An 18,728-nucleotide genomic window follows, 5' to 3' on the forward strand; every position below is an offset into this window, starting at 1 on the left:
GAAATTGTAATAGCCTCTGAAATTACAGTAGCACATCTATGGGAATCTATTGAGCTCAATTAAGACACTGTTTCTGTAAGTATGTAATATAGAGCCGGGTGTACAAAGATTCCTAATAATAAATCGTAAATTGATTCACATAATGATTTGGAATTTGAGATTTCTTAATAGGAATCTACTAGAATCGATTCTGTAGAAGTGGGTGTAATTTGCACACTGACGTCTACCAAATTAATTCTGTTTGGTGAATGTATTTATTAATTGGAAGGTTCACAAAATGCCGATTCACAGTGGGGTGCAATTCAACCTACCTCATTAATATGCTTGAGGTGTGTCACAAATTGAGTTACAGATATGGTGGCCTGCTGGGTAAAGCAAATCACAATGTCTGTGATTACTTTTAAACAAAGTAATCCTTTTTTTATTTATTTTTGAAATGCAGCCCCTCTTCCTAAAAAGCAAATGGAATGCATTTCAAAAAGAAAGTGAAACATTTTACAAACTCTTGTTGACATTCACAAATGAGAAGGGGTCCCATCCCCCAGGTAGTTGCGTTCTTACTGCGAGGGTATGTTTAGGGCCAGGCACTGTGTTGCTGTTGGCCATGAGGTGCCACACACTGTTAGAGAGGCCATGGAGTAGGAGGGAGAAGACAACGCAGTTTTGTAGAATACAACTTCAGAAGCAGCCAGTAAGAGGTTGGGGGCTGAAAGGGGTTCTCTCCCAGCCTAATCTCTTTGATCTGTCCCAAAATGTTTATGATCGAACACCCTGCCTGCCTCTCTTGTTGCACCTTGCTCCTCCTGGGTCTGATATCTGTGCTCCTGCCCAAGCTGATAGTTTCTCCGGGGCCTCTGATACCTGCCCTTGTGCTTCTTCTGTTGGTCTTTTATCAGCCTCCCATATCTGCCACAGGCCTGCTGGAGGTGTTTCTCTTTTTCTCTCCCCATCAGGCTTTCTAAGGTAATGGCTTTGACAGTCATCCTTAAAGCAATTCATGCCCTCTGGAAGGTGGTGGAATCCAAAGTAGAAAGCATCTGCATTGACCTCTCCCTCATGCAGCAAGACCTGCGCAAAGTGGCAGAGAGGGTGACGGAAACTTAAGCCCAGATTTCGACAGCAGAAGATGAGGTAGTGACCCTCAAACGGCAAGCTTCCAAACTGATGTCCACGGTGGCCACAGTTGAAGAAAGGCCAGAAAACGCCAAAAAAACGATCCAGATGGAACAACCTGCGCCTTATCGACTGTCCAGAGGGAGCGGAGGTCTTTGGGATGGACAGCCTCCGAGAGGAATGGTTCCAGTACAGCCAACACACAAGGGACCACGATCATTCAACAGCTAAAACATTTTGAATTTTTGGCGAGAAGAGAGATCAACCAGAAACTACACGCATCGACGCTGGTGCAATATCACCGAGTCAAACGTATCCCTACAGGTTTGAGGTTGTCTATCAAATCCATGCTATTTCGGTTTCATTTAAACAAAGTCTTCATGGATCGATGGTATTCGATTTTACATAAATGCAGCCTGGATCTAATTTTGCTATTAGTAGAGGAATTAGCCAAAGCCATCAATGAGCTTTCAAAAGAAATTAAGGTTAATTTGGAAGAAAGAATGGATAAAGATGATTGGGATAAAGCCCTAGAGGATATCAATATAAGGCTGGACAAACATACAAAAGAAATCCAAGAAGGCAAGCTGAGAAAATTTAAAAGGGATACACTGGATTACAAACTGCAAGAGGTGTACACATGGGCGGAAGTATACGCCCAACGGAGAGTTTATCCCAAGAAGAAGACAAACGTGTCATCAGAAGAGAGTTCAGTGTCAGATTCAGAACTAACAGCCAATAGACCATCAGTACGAACACAATTACCAGGGGAACCAGCATCATCGAAAACACCTGAAGAAGGAGGGGCTCATGCCTCCGGGTCCAAGCAGCCTTTTTTATCCAGTGCTGCGGATTCCAGCCAACCACCAGGAGCATCAAAACCAACAGGAAAACAAGACGAAGTCTTAAAAAAACCAAGCACAAGGAGCCAGAAGTAAATCTGGTAGTGAACATTTCAAATATTAACTTGTCTCATCAAACAAGAATTTTTAATAAAGGCTTAGGATTTGTTCCCACCTACACCACCAATCATCTTGATTGTGAAATTTCGCTTTTTAAGTTCATGAGAGTATTAAGATTGAGACATTTTTTTACTAACATCATTCCTGCTCCATCTCAAAAAGAATAGACAGAATTTTTGGAATTTCGTCCCAAGTCAAAGTTTCAGGCACCGGTTTCCCACAAAATTCTAGATGCTTTCGAAAGATCAGTTCGCAATGATTTTCAGAAAATCAACCTACAAAGGAGTAAAAAGAAGAATCTATCCATCCAAGATAGAAATATTCTGAACTCATTACAAGACAATACGGACATTTCGATTCAGAAAGCTGACAAAGGCGGGGCAATCGTTGTGATGAACAAAAAATTGTACACTGATAAAGTGGAAGAGCACGTCTCAGACATAACAACGTATCTACAATTAGATAAAGATCCAACTAATGAACTTAAAACCACCTTACAAACCATCTTGGAAAAATCTTTGGAATTGGGACATATTACCTCCATCACTAAACAATTCTTGACAGTGGAACATCCGAGGAGACCGCGTTTGTACATGCTCCCAAAAATACATAAGAACTTAAAAAATCCACCAATGAGACCAATAGTGACAGGGTGTGGTACCATCTTCGAACCCCTTGGGCACTACATAGACACATTTCTACAACCCTTTGTACAACAGTGGCCTTCATATGTAAAAGACACTACTGACTTTTTATTGAAACTTCAAGCCATCACAATAAATAGCAGGATGTTACTCTGCACCATAGATGTAAAATCATTGTATACATCTATCCCCCATCAAGGCGGCTTGGAGGCTGTTGAATGGGCTTTGCTTAGTCAACCTTCAATCAGAGCTGACAAAGTGTTCATTTTGGAAATTCTTCACTACTGTTTGTATCACAGTTATTTCCAATGGGAGGAACGTTTCTTTTTACAACGACAAGAAACTTCCATGGGATTTGCAGGGGCTCCTGCATACGCCAACACGTTTATGGCCAAATTCGAATCAGATTACATATATACAGATCAAGACTGGATAAATCATGCAGTAGTCTACTGCAGATTCATAGATGACATTTTTGTTATTTGGAATTCAGAGAGAAGCTTATTGGAAAATAAATTGGCTCTACTCAACCAGCACAATGAACACATCCAGTTTACTTTCAATATAAGTGACAAGAGGATTTAATTTTTAGATGTGGCAATCTGCTTAGAAAATTCAGAAATACACATAGAAGTTTTTCGAAAGGACACTGATGTAAACAATGCATTGCTGTTTCAAAGTTTCCACCCTCAAAATCTGAAAAACAATCTACCCCTCTCATAATTCATGAGAATCAAAAGAATCTGTTCAAAAGACTCAGACCTTGAAAAACACTTGGATATACAACAGAGTAAATATGAAGAAAGAGGATATCCGAAAGAAATTTTGGTTAAAACAAGAGAACGGATAAAAGCATGTTTCTCAAAAGATCAAAAACATAGTGAACCGACACTGGGCACTCTTGCAAAACGAAGGAGACTTTATTGGAATCTATGACCAAAAGCCAATTTTTGCTTACACTAGGTCCAAAAATTTGAAAGAACTATTAAAACCAAAACTGAAACAAAAACAGATCTCCTCCTACAAAGGGATGAAAAGATGTGGAAACTGCGTACATTGCAACAATGTTATAGTAGGACATCCATACATCATCCACAAACAGGAAAAAGAATACCACTGTATCACAACACAGATTGCAATTCAAATACTCTGGTTTACTACATCAAGTGCCCATGCGGGAAACTTTATGCTGGTAAAACAGAACGCAAACTAAAAGTCAGAATCACCGAACATAAAAGCACCATCAGGAATCAGTCCACCAAGTGTCCTTTAGCAGTCCACTGGTTGGAGGACAAGCATAGCATAGCCCAACTACAGGTTTCAGTCTTAGAACAAGTTCAACATTTTGAAGGCACAGATTTGACCAGATCTCTCCTACAGGGAGAAATCTATTGGATTAAAAGACTAGGGACACAAGATCCTAAGGGGTTAAATGAAAAAATTGATTTTTCATGTTTTTGTGAAAGATTCATTGACTTAAGCATCATGTGGAAATGAATGTTCTTCTGCTTGGTCCGCAAACTTACAATTTATTTTTTATTTTTTATTATTTAATTTGTATTTTTTATTTGTTATTAACATCACTGTGACACACAACTTTATTGCATGAAAACTTCATCACGTTCTTTTGCGTCGTCCATCATAGAGTCACAACGCGCCGTCTAACCGTCGACCCATAGTTTATTTGATGTTGTACTTTGTCATGTCCAAGAACGTAAGGCTAGGTTCCTATAGAGAAGATCGGTTTAATTCCGATCTTGGAAAGAAATACAGTGAGCAGTTGATTGGCTCAATACGCGGAAACTGATCATGTGACTCGAGAGGAGTGAGGAAGTATAGCCGCACTTGATGTGCCCGACATGTTCTAGTTGTTGACCGGCGGTATGAAAGGAAAGTCACACTCCGATTGGTCAAAACTGAGTTCACGATACGTAAAGACGACAGTCTTGTTCGTGCACACAAACGTTTGGTAATAGCAGCATGAGTTGATAAGGCAGAGGAGTCAGTCGGAGGAGCATTCAAGGTATGTGTTCAGTTCAGCGGTTTGTAGACAGGCACTGTGCGAGAACAGGTTCACTTAGTTTATGTTTTTGATGTTTCTTGTAGAGTCGACAAGTTCAGCATTTTTCACCGAGGGTGAGTTCAGCTTCCTTGAAGCACCATTAGTTTTATTTTCTCAGTTCGCTTGTCTGCATTAGTGTGATGTTGGTCTGTTCAAATTATCTGTATTTTAGAAGATCGTTTGAGCAACGAAATGTGGAGGGTAAGCGCCATTGTCATTCACATTAATTACGTGGAAAGAGGTGGTGGTTTTTAAGTTTGAGCACTCACACGCACTAAATTCAAACCTTGTGGTCCCCCATTTGCCGGATTATTTTATAAAACATAATGTAGTATTCTCCTCTTACTATACATCTCATGTTATTCTTCTCCCTAGCTGCTCAGCCTGTGTGTGTGTTCTAAATGGAACGTTGAGTGTGTGAGCTATGTGTGGAAGGTTTGAGTGACTGAGAGAGTGACAGTTGGATGGATGGGGCTGAGCAGCTAGCAGGCTGCTCCCGGTAGGACTGTTCTTGGGACTTATCTAAGACCTTGTTGGACTCTTTACCTGCATTATCTTTACTACAATAAACCTACATTGACTACATCATACTGGTGTCATCTCGGATTACTACACATATGTTTCATTTGTTCAGATTTCAGGCCCCGGAGGAAGAGCCTTGTTCGGCTCGAAATGCATCGGGCATTCAATTGAAAAATGAAATGGATAATCTGTTATGTTTGCTTATCGTATTAATTCTGCTGTCAGATGTGTAAATAGTTGAAATAACCGAGAATGATGATTTCAATGCATTGAATTGAAAAAATGTGTATAAACTACAATTGATTTTGAAAAAGAAAGTTGAATAAGAATTAAAAAATAAAAAATAAAATAGTTTCGCAACAGTGCATAGTGGTTGGGTGTGATTTCACTCGAGGTAGGTAGGTTCAGTTTTTGGCACGTGAGGACAAACGAGCTACCACTGTTGCACGCATAGAATATTTTTGATAAGTGAAAAAACTAAACATTTAGAACGTTTTAAATTTAAGGTGTGCTTCTCCCCAATATTCATTTCTATACCTAAGCGGTCCAGGCCCCAGACCAATGCTCCTCTTACCTGCCGATTTCCCTTATTAATGTGGACATCAAGATCTTTGCTAAAGCCTTAGCAATTAGGTTGAGCTGAACACTATCTTACTTAATCCAACCATACCACTGCAGCTTTATGCTGGGCTGAAGCACCCAGCATTGCATTCGGAGGCTGTAGCTGGCTCTTACTCAATAAAACTACCGAAGCCACTCCCTGGCCCTCTGTCGATTTGCAGAAGGCATTTGACAGGGGTTCATGGCTGTTTCTGTAGGCGGTGCTCTAACGGACTGGCTTCGGACCCTTCTTCTGTAAACTTGTGGGTCTCCTATATAACACCCCTACCACTCAGGTCCGGGTCAACTGCGTCCTTTCTCGACCCTTCCCGATCCGTAGAGGCACTTGTCATGGCTGTCCCCTCTATTGTTTGCCCTCGCCATAGAGCCTTTGGCGCACCTGATACAGTGCAATGCTCAGGTTTGGGGATGGCAATGGGAAGGAGGCGTTGTAGACCACATCGCTCTCTATGTGGATGTGACCTGCTCTTTCCCAGCGATCCACAGTCCTCAGGCCCTAGATGCCTTGAAATACTCCATCTTTACAAGGTGCCCTCTGGCTTGCGAATTCATGTACGCAAATCCCTCTTGGTGGTGGTGGCTGGAGATGCCGCTGGGTAGCACTGATGCTTTGAGATACTGTACGATGGAACTCCTTTAAATATCTTGGGATTCATGTCTCCTAGCTCCCGGATCTGGCCCAGTCCCTAAGTTTTTGAACTCTTACATCGGCCTTAGATAGGGACTTGCATAAGAGGATCGACCTGCTGTTGAAATTAATGGGGTGCATTGCTATCTTCAAACGTATGTGTCTCCCCCGATATTTTATATTCTGAGAAACTTTTCGCACCCGATCCCCGGATGTGTATCAATCCCTGACTCCAAGATGACTGTCTTCTTTTGAGCGGGGGGACGGCACCATATGGCCTTTGCTTCTGTGCAAAAGTCCCCATTCGATAGAGGCCTTGGCATGACTGCTATATATGGCTATTACCTTGATTTGCATCTGGTCCCAATCAGTGAGTGAATTACAGGGGGATGGGATGATCCTGTGTACCATCTTGAGCTGTACCTCATGGGATTCAATGGTCTTCTTGGCCTGCTTTATGGTAATTCAATATCTCTGGTGATTCCCTCCTGTACTCGGGTGACACTGCTTTATGGACATGACACTGTTATGGCAGGGCACCTGGTTCAAGCATGTGTTGAATCTTTTGGGGTTCGCCTGATGGGACAAGATAGGAGTCACATACTTTGGAGACTTTCGCCGAGGGGAGACATTGATGTCTTTTCAGGAAATGCAAGACCAATGTAGCCTCTTCTTCACACAATTCTTTTGATACCTCCAACTGTGCCCCACTTTGCTGGTTCACCTCCCAGTGGATGGCCAGATTCCCAAATACAGTACTCTTGAGGCCAAGCTATTGATGTGAAGTTTGGGCAAGGGAGCCATTTCGATGATCTATTGCTTCCTGACGATCAATGCACCAGATCACTTCCTCTTTCTCAGGCATAGGTGGGAAAGCTGGGTAGGCAACTTGGACGATGATGACTGGACAGAGGCATGCTTGGCCAGAGAGAATTGGGGATTTCCCTGTGGCTTCAGACGATCCAAGTTAATCCTCTCCACAAGACATATCTGACTCCTCAACTGCTGCAAGGATGTACCTTATGGCTTAGGCCACATGTGTGGGATGTTCCTACCCTGCTGCTGATTTGTTTCATGAGGTCTGGTCCTGCCCGGCCTTGTCATCTTTCTGGAAAAGGGTGGGACATAAGATTCTGAGACGCTCGTCTCTGGATGACCCTGCTGAGTCTTCAGAAGGAAACGGGGGGGGGGGGCAAGATCCAAAAGGTTCTTCATAGGAGTGACCTCCTTAGTGGGCAAAAGGGATATTGTTTGAAATTGGTATGAGGCAATGGGTTGCCCGCAAAAACATGATGAGATATGGGGTGGATGGTGGGCGTATCATAGGCTACCTTTGGGATGAGGCTGTTGCTAGCCATGATGGTGACTATTCAATGTTCTGTTCTGCCACAAATCTCATGATGCTGTTTGTCTATTGGTGGATTCATCCTCATAAAATTTAGTTGTTGTACTTTTCTTTCTCTGACGGCAAAGTGAGAGAAGTTTTTAAAGTGAATTATGTGACAGTCTTGCTGGAGTACAGGAAAGTGTTTTGTTGTTTTCTGAAACACACAACAAAATGTAAATACCTGTAAATGAACTGTATTCATTCCGCAGTTAAGAAAAGCAAAAATGAAGCACATTTTTTGTGTGGTTCTGAGGTGTGCTGGAAACAGATTTTAATATGAACAAAACACTTTGCTCGGTGATGCACAAATGATAAACAGAAATGATGTCACAGAAACATTATTATTTGTGTGCTATGCAGTTTAATCAGTAACGCGGTGTCTGTGCAAAGTTAGTGCCCACTTCAATAGAGATGTGCTCTCTGTAAATGACTGTGCCACCACATGATTTTTAGTTACATTTTAAAATTGCCCCTCCTCATGTCCATTGAAGTTAAGTGGTTTGCAAACGTTTTTGTTCTAAAAAGTGAGTTGTAGTTCGAAATTGGGAACCGCTGCCTTAGAAGATAAGTTGGAAGTATTTTTCCATTTCATTGTTATTTGTAGGAATGCCATCATTAGTAAGAGAACAATTCATTTAGGTTTGCTAGCCAAACCACCAAAGAATATATTAGAAAATATAAATGAAACATTTGTGTCAACTATTAAATGGATGTGTTTATAGATGTTCAACCAGGAGTTATGAACATGACAACATGTTAAAAGCTCATGAAATTAGTTATTATTAACATTAAACAACAATTATTACTGAAAGTCTTATTCAATAATAGTGTTAATAATCTGCTGTAAATAAACAATAAAGTTTGACTTATACAGTAGGCACATGAAGTTTTATGAGTATTAAAATAAATGTTGTCCCATGTATTGATGGGAATTGAGAACATTAGCTACCACCCGCCTTCCCAATTTAGGATTTCTTAATTTGGGAGGAGAAACATGTCATTAAAATAGATTATATTGTCCTAAAGAAAAATCAGCGATGTTAACTGGTTGATAAAGGGTATAAGATTACCAGATATAACATATTTTTGATGCTTGATGAACATTCATAATGTCTATCTTTATAATTAGGATTGCTGTTTTTGTCTTGCAGAACTTCTAATTGTGAAAATTCCTTTTTAGTCTTTAAATAGTTTGCAACTACTTCCCATCTTTATTTTGGCTGCCATAATATCTTGCACTGCTCCGTGTTACTATCCCTGACTTATTTTCTGTACAAATCTTGACGAAATTCATTTTGGCATTCTCTTCATTCACCAAGGATCCCTTAGTATTTGTGGTGTAGGAGGAATGTTTGAGACTCCTAATTTCATCAAATAGAACCATTGACTTTATTTCAGTTGTGTTCTTTTTCTTAGAAAAATGGCTCATAATAAATCCTCCTGTGTGAGTCACAGATGACGGGAATAAAAGTATCAGGATATATATTAAACTGAAAACCTTTCTCAGAATGTTTTTTAAAATCCATTGTAAAATTAGGATGTTTCAGTAGTGAATTATTTAATCTCCATCGATTGGAACCTTTGTTTAGAGGAATGAGGCAGGGGCATGGTCAGAGGTAAGGATAGCCACCATTTAAATAGAGAAAGTAGGACAAATGTTTACTAGCAAATATGTGATCATTTCTTGATTGAGAACCATGAAGAGGAGAGAAAAAGAAATATTCACAAACATCTGGATTGTATAACCTTCAAGTATTCATAATTAACTTGCTTATCCTGAAACTGAGAAAATACCTTAATATCCAGATTTTTGTTCATAAAATAATTATATCACTCTTTTTTGTGAAAAGCTGAGAAACAATGATCTCATCTACTACCAGTTTACTTATATGTTTGGGCGCCTTAGTTTCAGAAAGAAAGGCTTCTTGTGATAAAACAAAACTTGCATTTAACCTAGATGAATGGAATAAAACACTTTAGGGCTGATTTATATCTTGGAGGTACTCGTACTCCATCGCAATGGCGACGAGGATTCTTACCACCAAAATAATGGTCAACCCACCTGATTCAAATGCTGGCAGACCTTTGGTGTAACCACGGCAAGACGGCTCCGTCTCCGCCATGGTTACACCCCTCCAACGGCCCAATGGAGTTAGGGCTTTTGGAACCTTACCTCTGTCTGCCCACCTAATTTAGAGGTGTTGATCTACAGATCAGTTTTCACTGCCCGTCACCGCAAGGAAAATCCTGGCGATAAGGGGCAGTGAAAAACCTCTAAAGGTATTCTCGCCATGGGAGATAACTTCAATGGGAGGGGTGGGGTTTGTTTTTATTTTCAGAAAGAGAACCCTGCTTTCGGATTTTGTTCTTGAAAATAAAAAGAAGTAGCTTTGCCATACAGCTCTGTCATGTTTGACGAAGCCATACTTCGCAGTTACAGTGCATTGACAGTGCAATGACAGGAGCCACTTTGCTGGTGGTTTTTGTGAATGGTAGAAATGTCCGTCATCCCAACGGGGCATTTCTAAATTTGGTAGCTGGGACTTCTGCATTGGCAACAGAGTATTTAACTCTGTCGTCCTGGCGGAGAACGACCTGACGGCCAAAACGAAATCCGATCTTTTGTTTCTAATAGGATTACGAAGATCCTTCACATTCCAGGAGACAACTCGAAATATTACAGAAAATGTACGAATAGAAATTGAAAATTGTGTGTATTACAAGCAATACCCACACAGTAAAATACAAAGAAAAGATAAGGGAGAAAAAAGAGCATATCAAAAAGGAAGGAAAGATTAAATTATGTAAGAGAAATAGTAGAACAGGGAAGAGACACTGCAAGCTACCCAGGTTGTGACTGTAAACCATACCTATACTGATATAAGCTCCAGATTGACTTTGAGTATTTGAAAGCTATACAACACAGAGAACACGAAGAGTACAGAGTAAAATGAATGAACCTCCTTTGCTTATATTGAGGAAAAATTAGGAAAGTATATCACAAAGACAATCAAGGCATAGACACATTAGATATATCCATGTCTTTGTTATAATTATGTTTTTTCTCTGTTTTAGGCTACACATGTTAATAATTTACTTACAACTGAAAAATATAGGGGTATTTGTTTAACGTCACTTTTCATTGCAATGTGATAATCAAGTTTGCTTGATATGTCCACAGTATTTAATCTGAGTTGCATTCTCAGTTCTAAAATACTTGTTATCGAGTTGAGACTAACATTTCATAGAAGCTGATAATTTCATTTCTTATCTATTATTATGATTGAAAGAGCATTATTTTCACAGAATGAAAATAAGTGAAAGGGCACCAGGCCTGTTTCTGCTAATTATTTATTCTGAAAGACACAACAATACCAAATAATGCTATATAGGTTAGGAACAGATTGAGCTAATGAGGAATTGTGTGCCAGTGGACTGAGTTAAGATGGGCCATGCACAATAATTTCACCTCCTTTTGCAGAAGTGGTGCAGTCTGGAGTATATCTGGGGATAACCATTACGTCTAATTTAGACATTTTAGTGGAAAAGAATATAGCACCAGTATTAGCCAAAGTGAGGAAGGATCTGGATAGATTGGAGAATCTACATCTTTCAATTGTAGGACGTACCAACATTGTAAAAATGATGGTTTTACCCAAATTTTTTATATTTTTAGGGCAATACCACTGTTGTTCGAACTTAAATGGTTTAAGGGATGTGAGCATGTGATCAATAGATTTATTTGGGCAAAAGGAAAGACAAGGAGAGCGCTCAGGTATATGGCATTGCCCCGGGAGAGGGGTGGGTGGTCGCTGCCGGATCTAAAATTATATTATTGGGCAGCGGCTCTACAAAACATGGTAGGTTTGGTAGGAGGGGCAGAAGCAGAAGGGCAGGATGAGTTTGGTTCATTGGCAATATACGGTTTAGCAATGGGGGCAGAAGCAGAGAATCTGTTTTTGAAACACACTGACTTTAGTTACTTTAAAAGGACACGTTTTAAGATTATTTTGGCAGCCTATAGTATTTGGAAAGCGTTTGCAAAAAGTTTTGGACTTGGTAAATATAATGCTTACACTAGGATGAACGCAAACCCTAATCTCCCTGTAGATATATTCACGGGTAGGGTTTTTGGAGAATGGGGAAGGAAGGGGATAAGGATGCTGGGGGATCTCAGGAATACACAAGGGTTGTTGCAGTTTTCGGAGTTGCAGATAAAGTACGGGATAGACCCGAGACATTTCTTCAAATTTTTACAAGTGAGAAGCTTTATTGAAACAAAGAGGGGGGGACCGGCAGGGTTCAGTAAACTTCCAATTATGGATATAATACAAGCAGGTTCGGACTGTACAATTACGAGGTTTTACTTAGAATTGATAAAAGTAAAACTGGATGATATGGATAGGATGGCGGAGAAATGCGCAAATAAACTCGAAATAGGAGAAGAAAGTTTCCATACATCGGTGGAGTTGGGGCACAGTATCTTATGTTCTGCATCTCTTCAGGCGCAACATTACAAAACTGTATACCATCTATATTATACCCCAGCGAGAATCGCCCAGTGGGGAGGGATTTCAGGAATTAACTGTCCTAGATGTGGAAGTGCAGACGCTGATTTAGCGCATATGTTTGCGACATGTGCACATCTGCAACCAACTCAAAAAGACATAGAGGGATTTCTTAATAGAGTATTAGGTGGTAATATCACTCTGTCCCCTGCCATAATCCTCCTCGGTGTTAATAACAATGATAGGCATATGAAGGGGGCATATTTTATATTTGTTGCAATGGCAGTATTGAGACTGTGTATAGCTTCAGCGTGGCTGGATGTTATACCTCCAACATATTACCAATGGCTAGCTAGATTATTGTCGATATATAATTTAGAGACTGCTATATATGCCAGAAAGGGGAAAAAGGGGAGAAAATTGGGGGAGCGAATATGGGATCCAATTAAGCGATGGAAAGAGGAATCCAATTTTTAGTTTATATTTGTATGAAAGTACTTATTATTTGAGGTGTCAATATACAAACCTTACATGATGTAACAAGATAACAATGTAGAAGGTAACATTTATAATCAATATATGTAAAATATGTGCATGTTTGTTTGAAGAATGTCTGATGTATAATGTCGTGTCCTGTAAACAAATGGTGGAAAAATAAAAAATATATTTAAAAAAAAAAAAAGAAAGGGCACCAGGCCTGTTTCTGCTAATTATTTATTCTGAAAGACACAACAATACCAAATAATGCTATATAGGTTAGGAACAGATTGAGCTAATGAGGAATTGTGTGCCAGTGGACTGAGTTAAGATGGGCCATGCACAATAATTTCACCTCCTTTTGCAGAAGGCAAATAAATGGGAGGCGTATTCACCTGCTGGGGGCTTGTCAGACTTACTCTCAGCAGGTCATGCTTTTATGTTGAAAAGTAATTTTATTGTTCAAGGCAGGTACGAGACTGTGAACTATCTTTGAAACTTGAATTACGTTTTCTGTTTTTTCGGCGCTGACCATACCAAAGAAGTGGTTGGGGTTAAATTTAAGCAGTCAAAATGTTGTACTGTTTTCTGTTGTGCACATTACTTGTACACTTTGCAGCTGCTAATATGTTTGTCTTCATAATAGATACTGTGAATATCACGTGCAGTAGGATAGGATTCTGATTTTAAAAATACATTTTTTAAATGCATCTATTGTTTCCTTGTGTTCTTGAGTGTGCCTTTCTAGTGTGATATGGGGTTATAGATTCCACTATTTATCTCAGTGATATTTTATTCTCACTCAAGTACCGCTCAGTGTCTTGTGGGGTGGTTGCAGTCCGATGGGGTCTTGTCTCATGTTGGCAAAGTCCTTCGTGCCAGGGGATCTAGAAGGCCTATTCCTGGGCCGTGTTCTAGAAGCTCAAGAAAAAAATATTTTCTTCTCTGCAAACGCAAAAAAATGGATTTTCTTAATTCAGAAATTTCCACATCTATAACATTTTTGTTGTTCTAAGTTACCCGAAAAAAACAAGGATGAACAACGCCAAAGATAGCACTTTTTACTCTCAAGGTTGATTTCAAATTCAAAATTGTTTCTGTCTTGCTGCAGTAACTTTAGAAATATACTGTGAAGAGGCTATCATTCCCTTTATTGAGGAAAACAGCTTCAAATATATTCTCAATATAATGAAATATCTGGATTGTGGCAGTGTAATTATTTTCCCTTTACTTAGTTCAGTCGTACTGGGTGGATGTTACTGGATATTTGCCCATGATGCATTCTGTATTGCAACAAGCATACTATTAGCCTCGACAAAGTCCACTCTGTCGACGAGAAACTTGAGGACGTTTTTCATTGTGGAAAGAAGCTCTTAATTGATTTCTTAAGCTGTAAAGAAGGATTCTGATTATTTAACTGCATGAATTTGTATGATTTAAAAAAGAGCTTTTAATTGAAAACAAAGAGTTGTTTGAGGATCTTTACTCCTCCATAGTTGGGATGTGCAGCAATGACATACGTTTGTGATAAGTGTACTCAGCTGAATCGACTAAATATTTGAGGGAACAATGAAATAAGAAGTAGTTTCCCTTCTGTGTGGAAAAGAATCACTCTCTCTCTTCCATGTATCTTAACTCAGTTTCTCAATGCAGCTTGCAGTATTAGAAAGTATACACAAGGAGTTGATGGACAGAGCGCTGAAACTTTTCATACACTCACCCCAGTCAGTATAAGATCTGGGTTGAATCCATCATCGTCCTTTAGCTCACTTTGCCACCCCAGTTCAGACCCAGACATATGCAAATCAGTCTTGCAGCTGTTCCTCATGAGAACAGTCCACCCCGAACTGCCAAGCCACATCTTCCCTGGACTGCAAACAAGCTTCCTGGGACCGGTTTCTTGGTAATACCCCTCATCAGCCAGGCTAGCTTGAGTCCACTGGCAAAGCGAGCAAGGGACCCACATCTGGAGATATCCTGCCAACGTAGGCCAAACAAAGCAAACACAACAAGATGATGGATTGCGCGCTGGAACTTTTCAGACGCTCATCACCAGTCACTATTAGATGTGGGTTGAATTCCTCCTCGTTCTTGAGCTCACTTTGCCACCCCAGATCAGACCCAGCCATATGCAAATCAATCTTGGCCCTGTTCCTCATGGGAACAGTCAAGCCCGAACTGCCAAACCAGGTCTTCCCTGGACCGCATACAAGCATCCAATGGATTAAACCCAGATCTGTGACTGGGTGTGAGTGGTTGTAAACTTTCAGCACTCCGTCCATCATCTTGTTGTGTTTGCAGTCTTAGAAAGCCACACATATAGCACAATCTCTCATTTGAATAAACATGTCCCTAGTATCAAGCTGTCTTTGCCCTTCAACAAAACCTTTATTTTTTATTTATAAACATCAAAATACATCCATGCTGTATCAGCCTGAGCTCTGTTTCTGCTCTGAACAGTGTTTTTCTCCTTAGGTTAAAAGGTGGATATGGAGCACTACAATTGGGTTATCCCAGTGAAGCCATGGAGGATATGACTGGTGGAGTGGCCGATGGCTGTCAGTTGAACGTTTCTCCTGCAGAGCTTTGGAGATCTCTGTCCAGGCTTCTGGAGAAAGGAGCTTTAGTTTGCTGCGGAAACACTGTGGTGAGATGACCTTACTGTTAATCACACAAAATTAACTCTTCAGTCACACAAGTACTTTCTTCCATTTATGTTCTGGTATAGAAGAGCATTCCAAGAATTGCAGCGCACACCGTTTTAGACATCTTCCTTAATTTTGCCATTTTTGTGTTCAAGTGACTTCCGTTCGCGTGCTCCCTGGACGGTGCGATTGCCCTGATATCAGGCTGTTATCAATACAGCTTTAGAGATGGAGGGGAGTTTCCCTCCATTACCAGGTGCACAGCATCCATTGTAATTATCTCAAAATTGTTCAACTGATATTGCAATTTCAACAATAATTATTCCATGTAATCCAAAGACTTTATGTAACTTTTTTTATTTTTGTTGTTCAGTTCACTTGTGTGACATTTATATTTCAACAGTTTCTCATGCCACAGATATGCCCATCCGAGCCTTTGTCTGGACACGCCAAAAAACATAAAACATCCTCAGTTGTGAAATTGATGTTACCCAATGCATTTCGGGCCTTAATTTTAGCCCTTCCTCAGGGGTTCACTACAAATGAGAGAATATTGTCATTAAAATGTGGACTCAAACCGCTATGTTCAACATTACATATTTTTACAGAAGCACATCAATACAATATTCTCAAGTTAACACTTACTCAGCACTTTCCCTCTTAACGCGGAGCACTATGCTAGCGCTATCTCGCTTAAAAAAAAACATGTCACACGAGTGAACTGAACAACAAAAATAAATAAAATCACAAAAAGTCTTTGGATTACATGAATAATCATTGTTGAAATTGCAATATCAGTTGAAAAATGTTGAGATAATTACTATGGATGATGTGCACCTGGTAATGGAGGGAAACTCCCCTCCATCTCTAAAGCTGTTATAGAAAAGGCCACCCAGGGAGATCATGATGATGGCCTTTGGGCAAGGCTCAGCTGATCCTCAGTACTTGAATTCAATTATGTCCTTTACTGCATGAAGAATTCATAAACTAATATGTAAAATGGGCTACCTCATTATACTCATTTGTTACTAACAAAATAACTGTATGCACAATGTCTGCTTTGTATGAAAATTGTAATTTTCATCCAAAGCATATATCCTCAGGGCAACATCCTTCTCCAGGTGGAACTGTTCACATTGAAAACTGCAACCTTTCTATTTTACAAGGGCCAGCATTTTGGGTTCATGACAACAGAAAATCCCAACATTTGGAGAGCATTTTTAAATCCAAAATAGGAGGCTTGTCCTATTTCCCAGCTCTAAGTCAAGATCTCGAATATTAACTCGCCCTCTTCCTGGTGTACTTTATATTGAATATGTGATGTGTCCTACTACAATGTAGATTTTTCTGCTCTGAGAGGAATTATTAGATGTCACTTATCATTTATTAGGTGAGGTTGTGAATATTATTGGACGTTTCCATAATGTTTTGGTTTGCTTTAAATTTTTATATTCCTGCACTTTGTTTAAGACATGAAGAAGAGTCGTTAGCACTTAATTACTGATGAGGTTTAGGTTTGAATGTAGGCTTTGAGGAGCTTTCACCTAAAGACAGATGCAGCGAGAGCCGGATCATGTGTCCTGCATGGGGACGTCTGCTGGGTAGGTTAATGACAGATAATTTGGAATAAACTGATCATGCAACAATAAGAAAAATATGTATGGGGTAGTCTTTAGTTTATACCACTTGCAGTGCTGGAGTTGGAGAGAGAGAATTCTGGGATGTCTATGATATATCTCTGCATTACCAACTGGACGTTATCCAGTGTGTCTATGCTATTTGCAGAGAGCGGTACTCTACTACTAATAGCATCGGCAAATCCAGTTTATATTTCCTTCTAGGAAAGCAATCAGTAGTATAGTATAGACACTATTGGTCAGGGTACCCATGTTGTACAGCACTCATTCAATGAGACAGACGCTTATTGTCCATACTACTTAAAGAGTTATGTCTTGAGATACATGCTTGGAGAAGAGGTGTTTCTAGATGAGTGAATTAATGATATAAGTTCTATGTTTTCTATTTTCCACTACAGATTCTACATGCATGTATACAATATGTGGAAGCCTAAAATAACTGTCTGTAATGGACTTACTGTGTATGGCTCTGGGAGCCACTATCGAGAGTTAAACATCCTGGTTATTCAATGCATTGGAATTAGAGCAGCAAAACACTGGATTCTGATGTAGGCCTTTCCATGAGGTACGAGAGGATAGGAATCACTGTCACTTACAGAGAAATGCAGGCCTTACTGACAAGTGGCTCTAGCAGAGCCTCTCTCAGTGCAGACATCAGCCTTGTGTGTGTGCGGAGAGCGCATTTTGGGGTAGGAGAGGGAGAGAAGGCATAAAGGGTGGAAGGATGCCATGTAAGATGTACCAGGTTTTGAATAGCAGAGGATGTTGAGTTATGCGGGTGGTTGGCAAGACACCAGTCAATTGTTTTTGGTATCAATAGTAGAGGGTTCTTCTAAGACTGGTGAAATGGGTTGCAGGACACCAGGTACTTTAAAGGGAAACCTGATAGAGAGTGGAGGCCATGTTGTGAATATACCTATAACTCTTCTACCCCTGTGCTCCTGTTCTGAGCAGGGGAAGAGGATCTGTGAGGTCCAAATACACCATAAGGTTGTAAGTGGGTGACTGTCAATAATGTGGAATTTTGTACTCTGGGGTTTACTTCGCTCTTGTCTAGCTGATATCACTTGAAAATCCTCAGTGGAGAACAACCCCGCTATTGACAGGTACCGATCTATACTTCTGGCTATTATCGCCTTATTTTGACATCACTACTCAAGTCTGGTAAGCCATGCAAGCTGCCTATTGATATTTATTTTCACCGAAATATTGAAACCATAATATTTCTTTCACAAGAAGTGCCATGAGACAGATGGAGTTAGGAGAGGGCTGGAGGAGGAATGAATGTGTGGCTGTACACTGAAACAGACATAATACCCCATACCTTGCAATATAAGGATATTGCAAGTCACCTTGGAGTGGTTTGGCTCTATAAAGAACCTTCTTCCTCTATTTAATGGAAATAAGCTCTTTATTGACTTGTAATATACTTTTTAATGTAAGTAGGTCATACTTCAACTGTACACTTAGTAGTACAGCACAGATGCTTTACAGTATGCAGAGCCAAATTACTGTCACTTCT

General features: G+C 40.0%; 1 protein-coding gene across 1 annotated transcript in view; it reads left to right on the forward strand.

The window, feature by feature from the left end:
* LOC147692791 (calpain-9-like) overlaps positions 1-18,728 on the forward strand; it is a 181,107-nt gene that overhangs the window by 47,950 nt on the left and 114,429 nt on the right. Inside the window, exon 6 of the mRNA XM_086939014.1 lies at positions 15,400-15,571. Coding sequence (XP_086795140.1) covers positions 15,400-15,571 — 172 coding nt within the window. The remainder of the gene's footprint in view (positions 1-15,399; positions 15,572-18,728) is intronic.

Source organism: Lissotriton vulgaris, chromosome 9 (genome assembly GCF_964263255.1).
Source record: "Lissotriton vulgaris chromosome 9, aLisVul1.2, whole genome shotgun sequence".
In the NCBI taxonomy this organism is placed as follows: Eukaryota; Metazoa; Chordata; class Amphibia; order Caudata; family Salamandridae; genus Lissotriton; species Lissotriton vulgaris.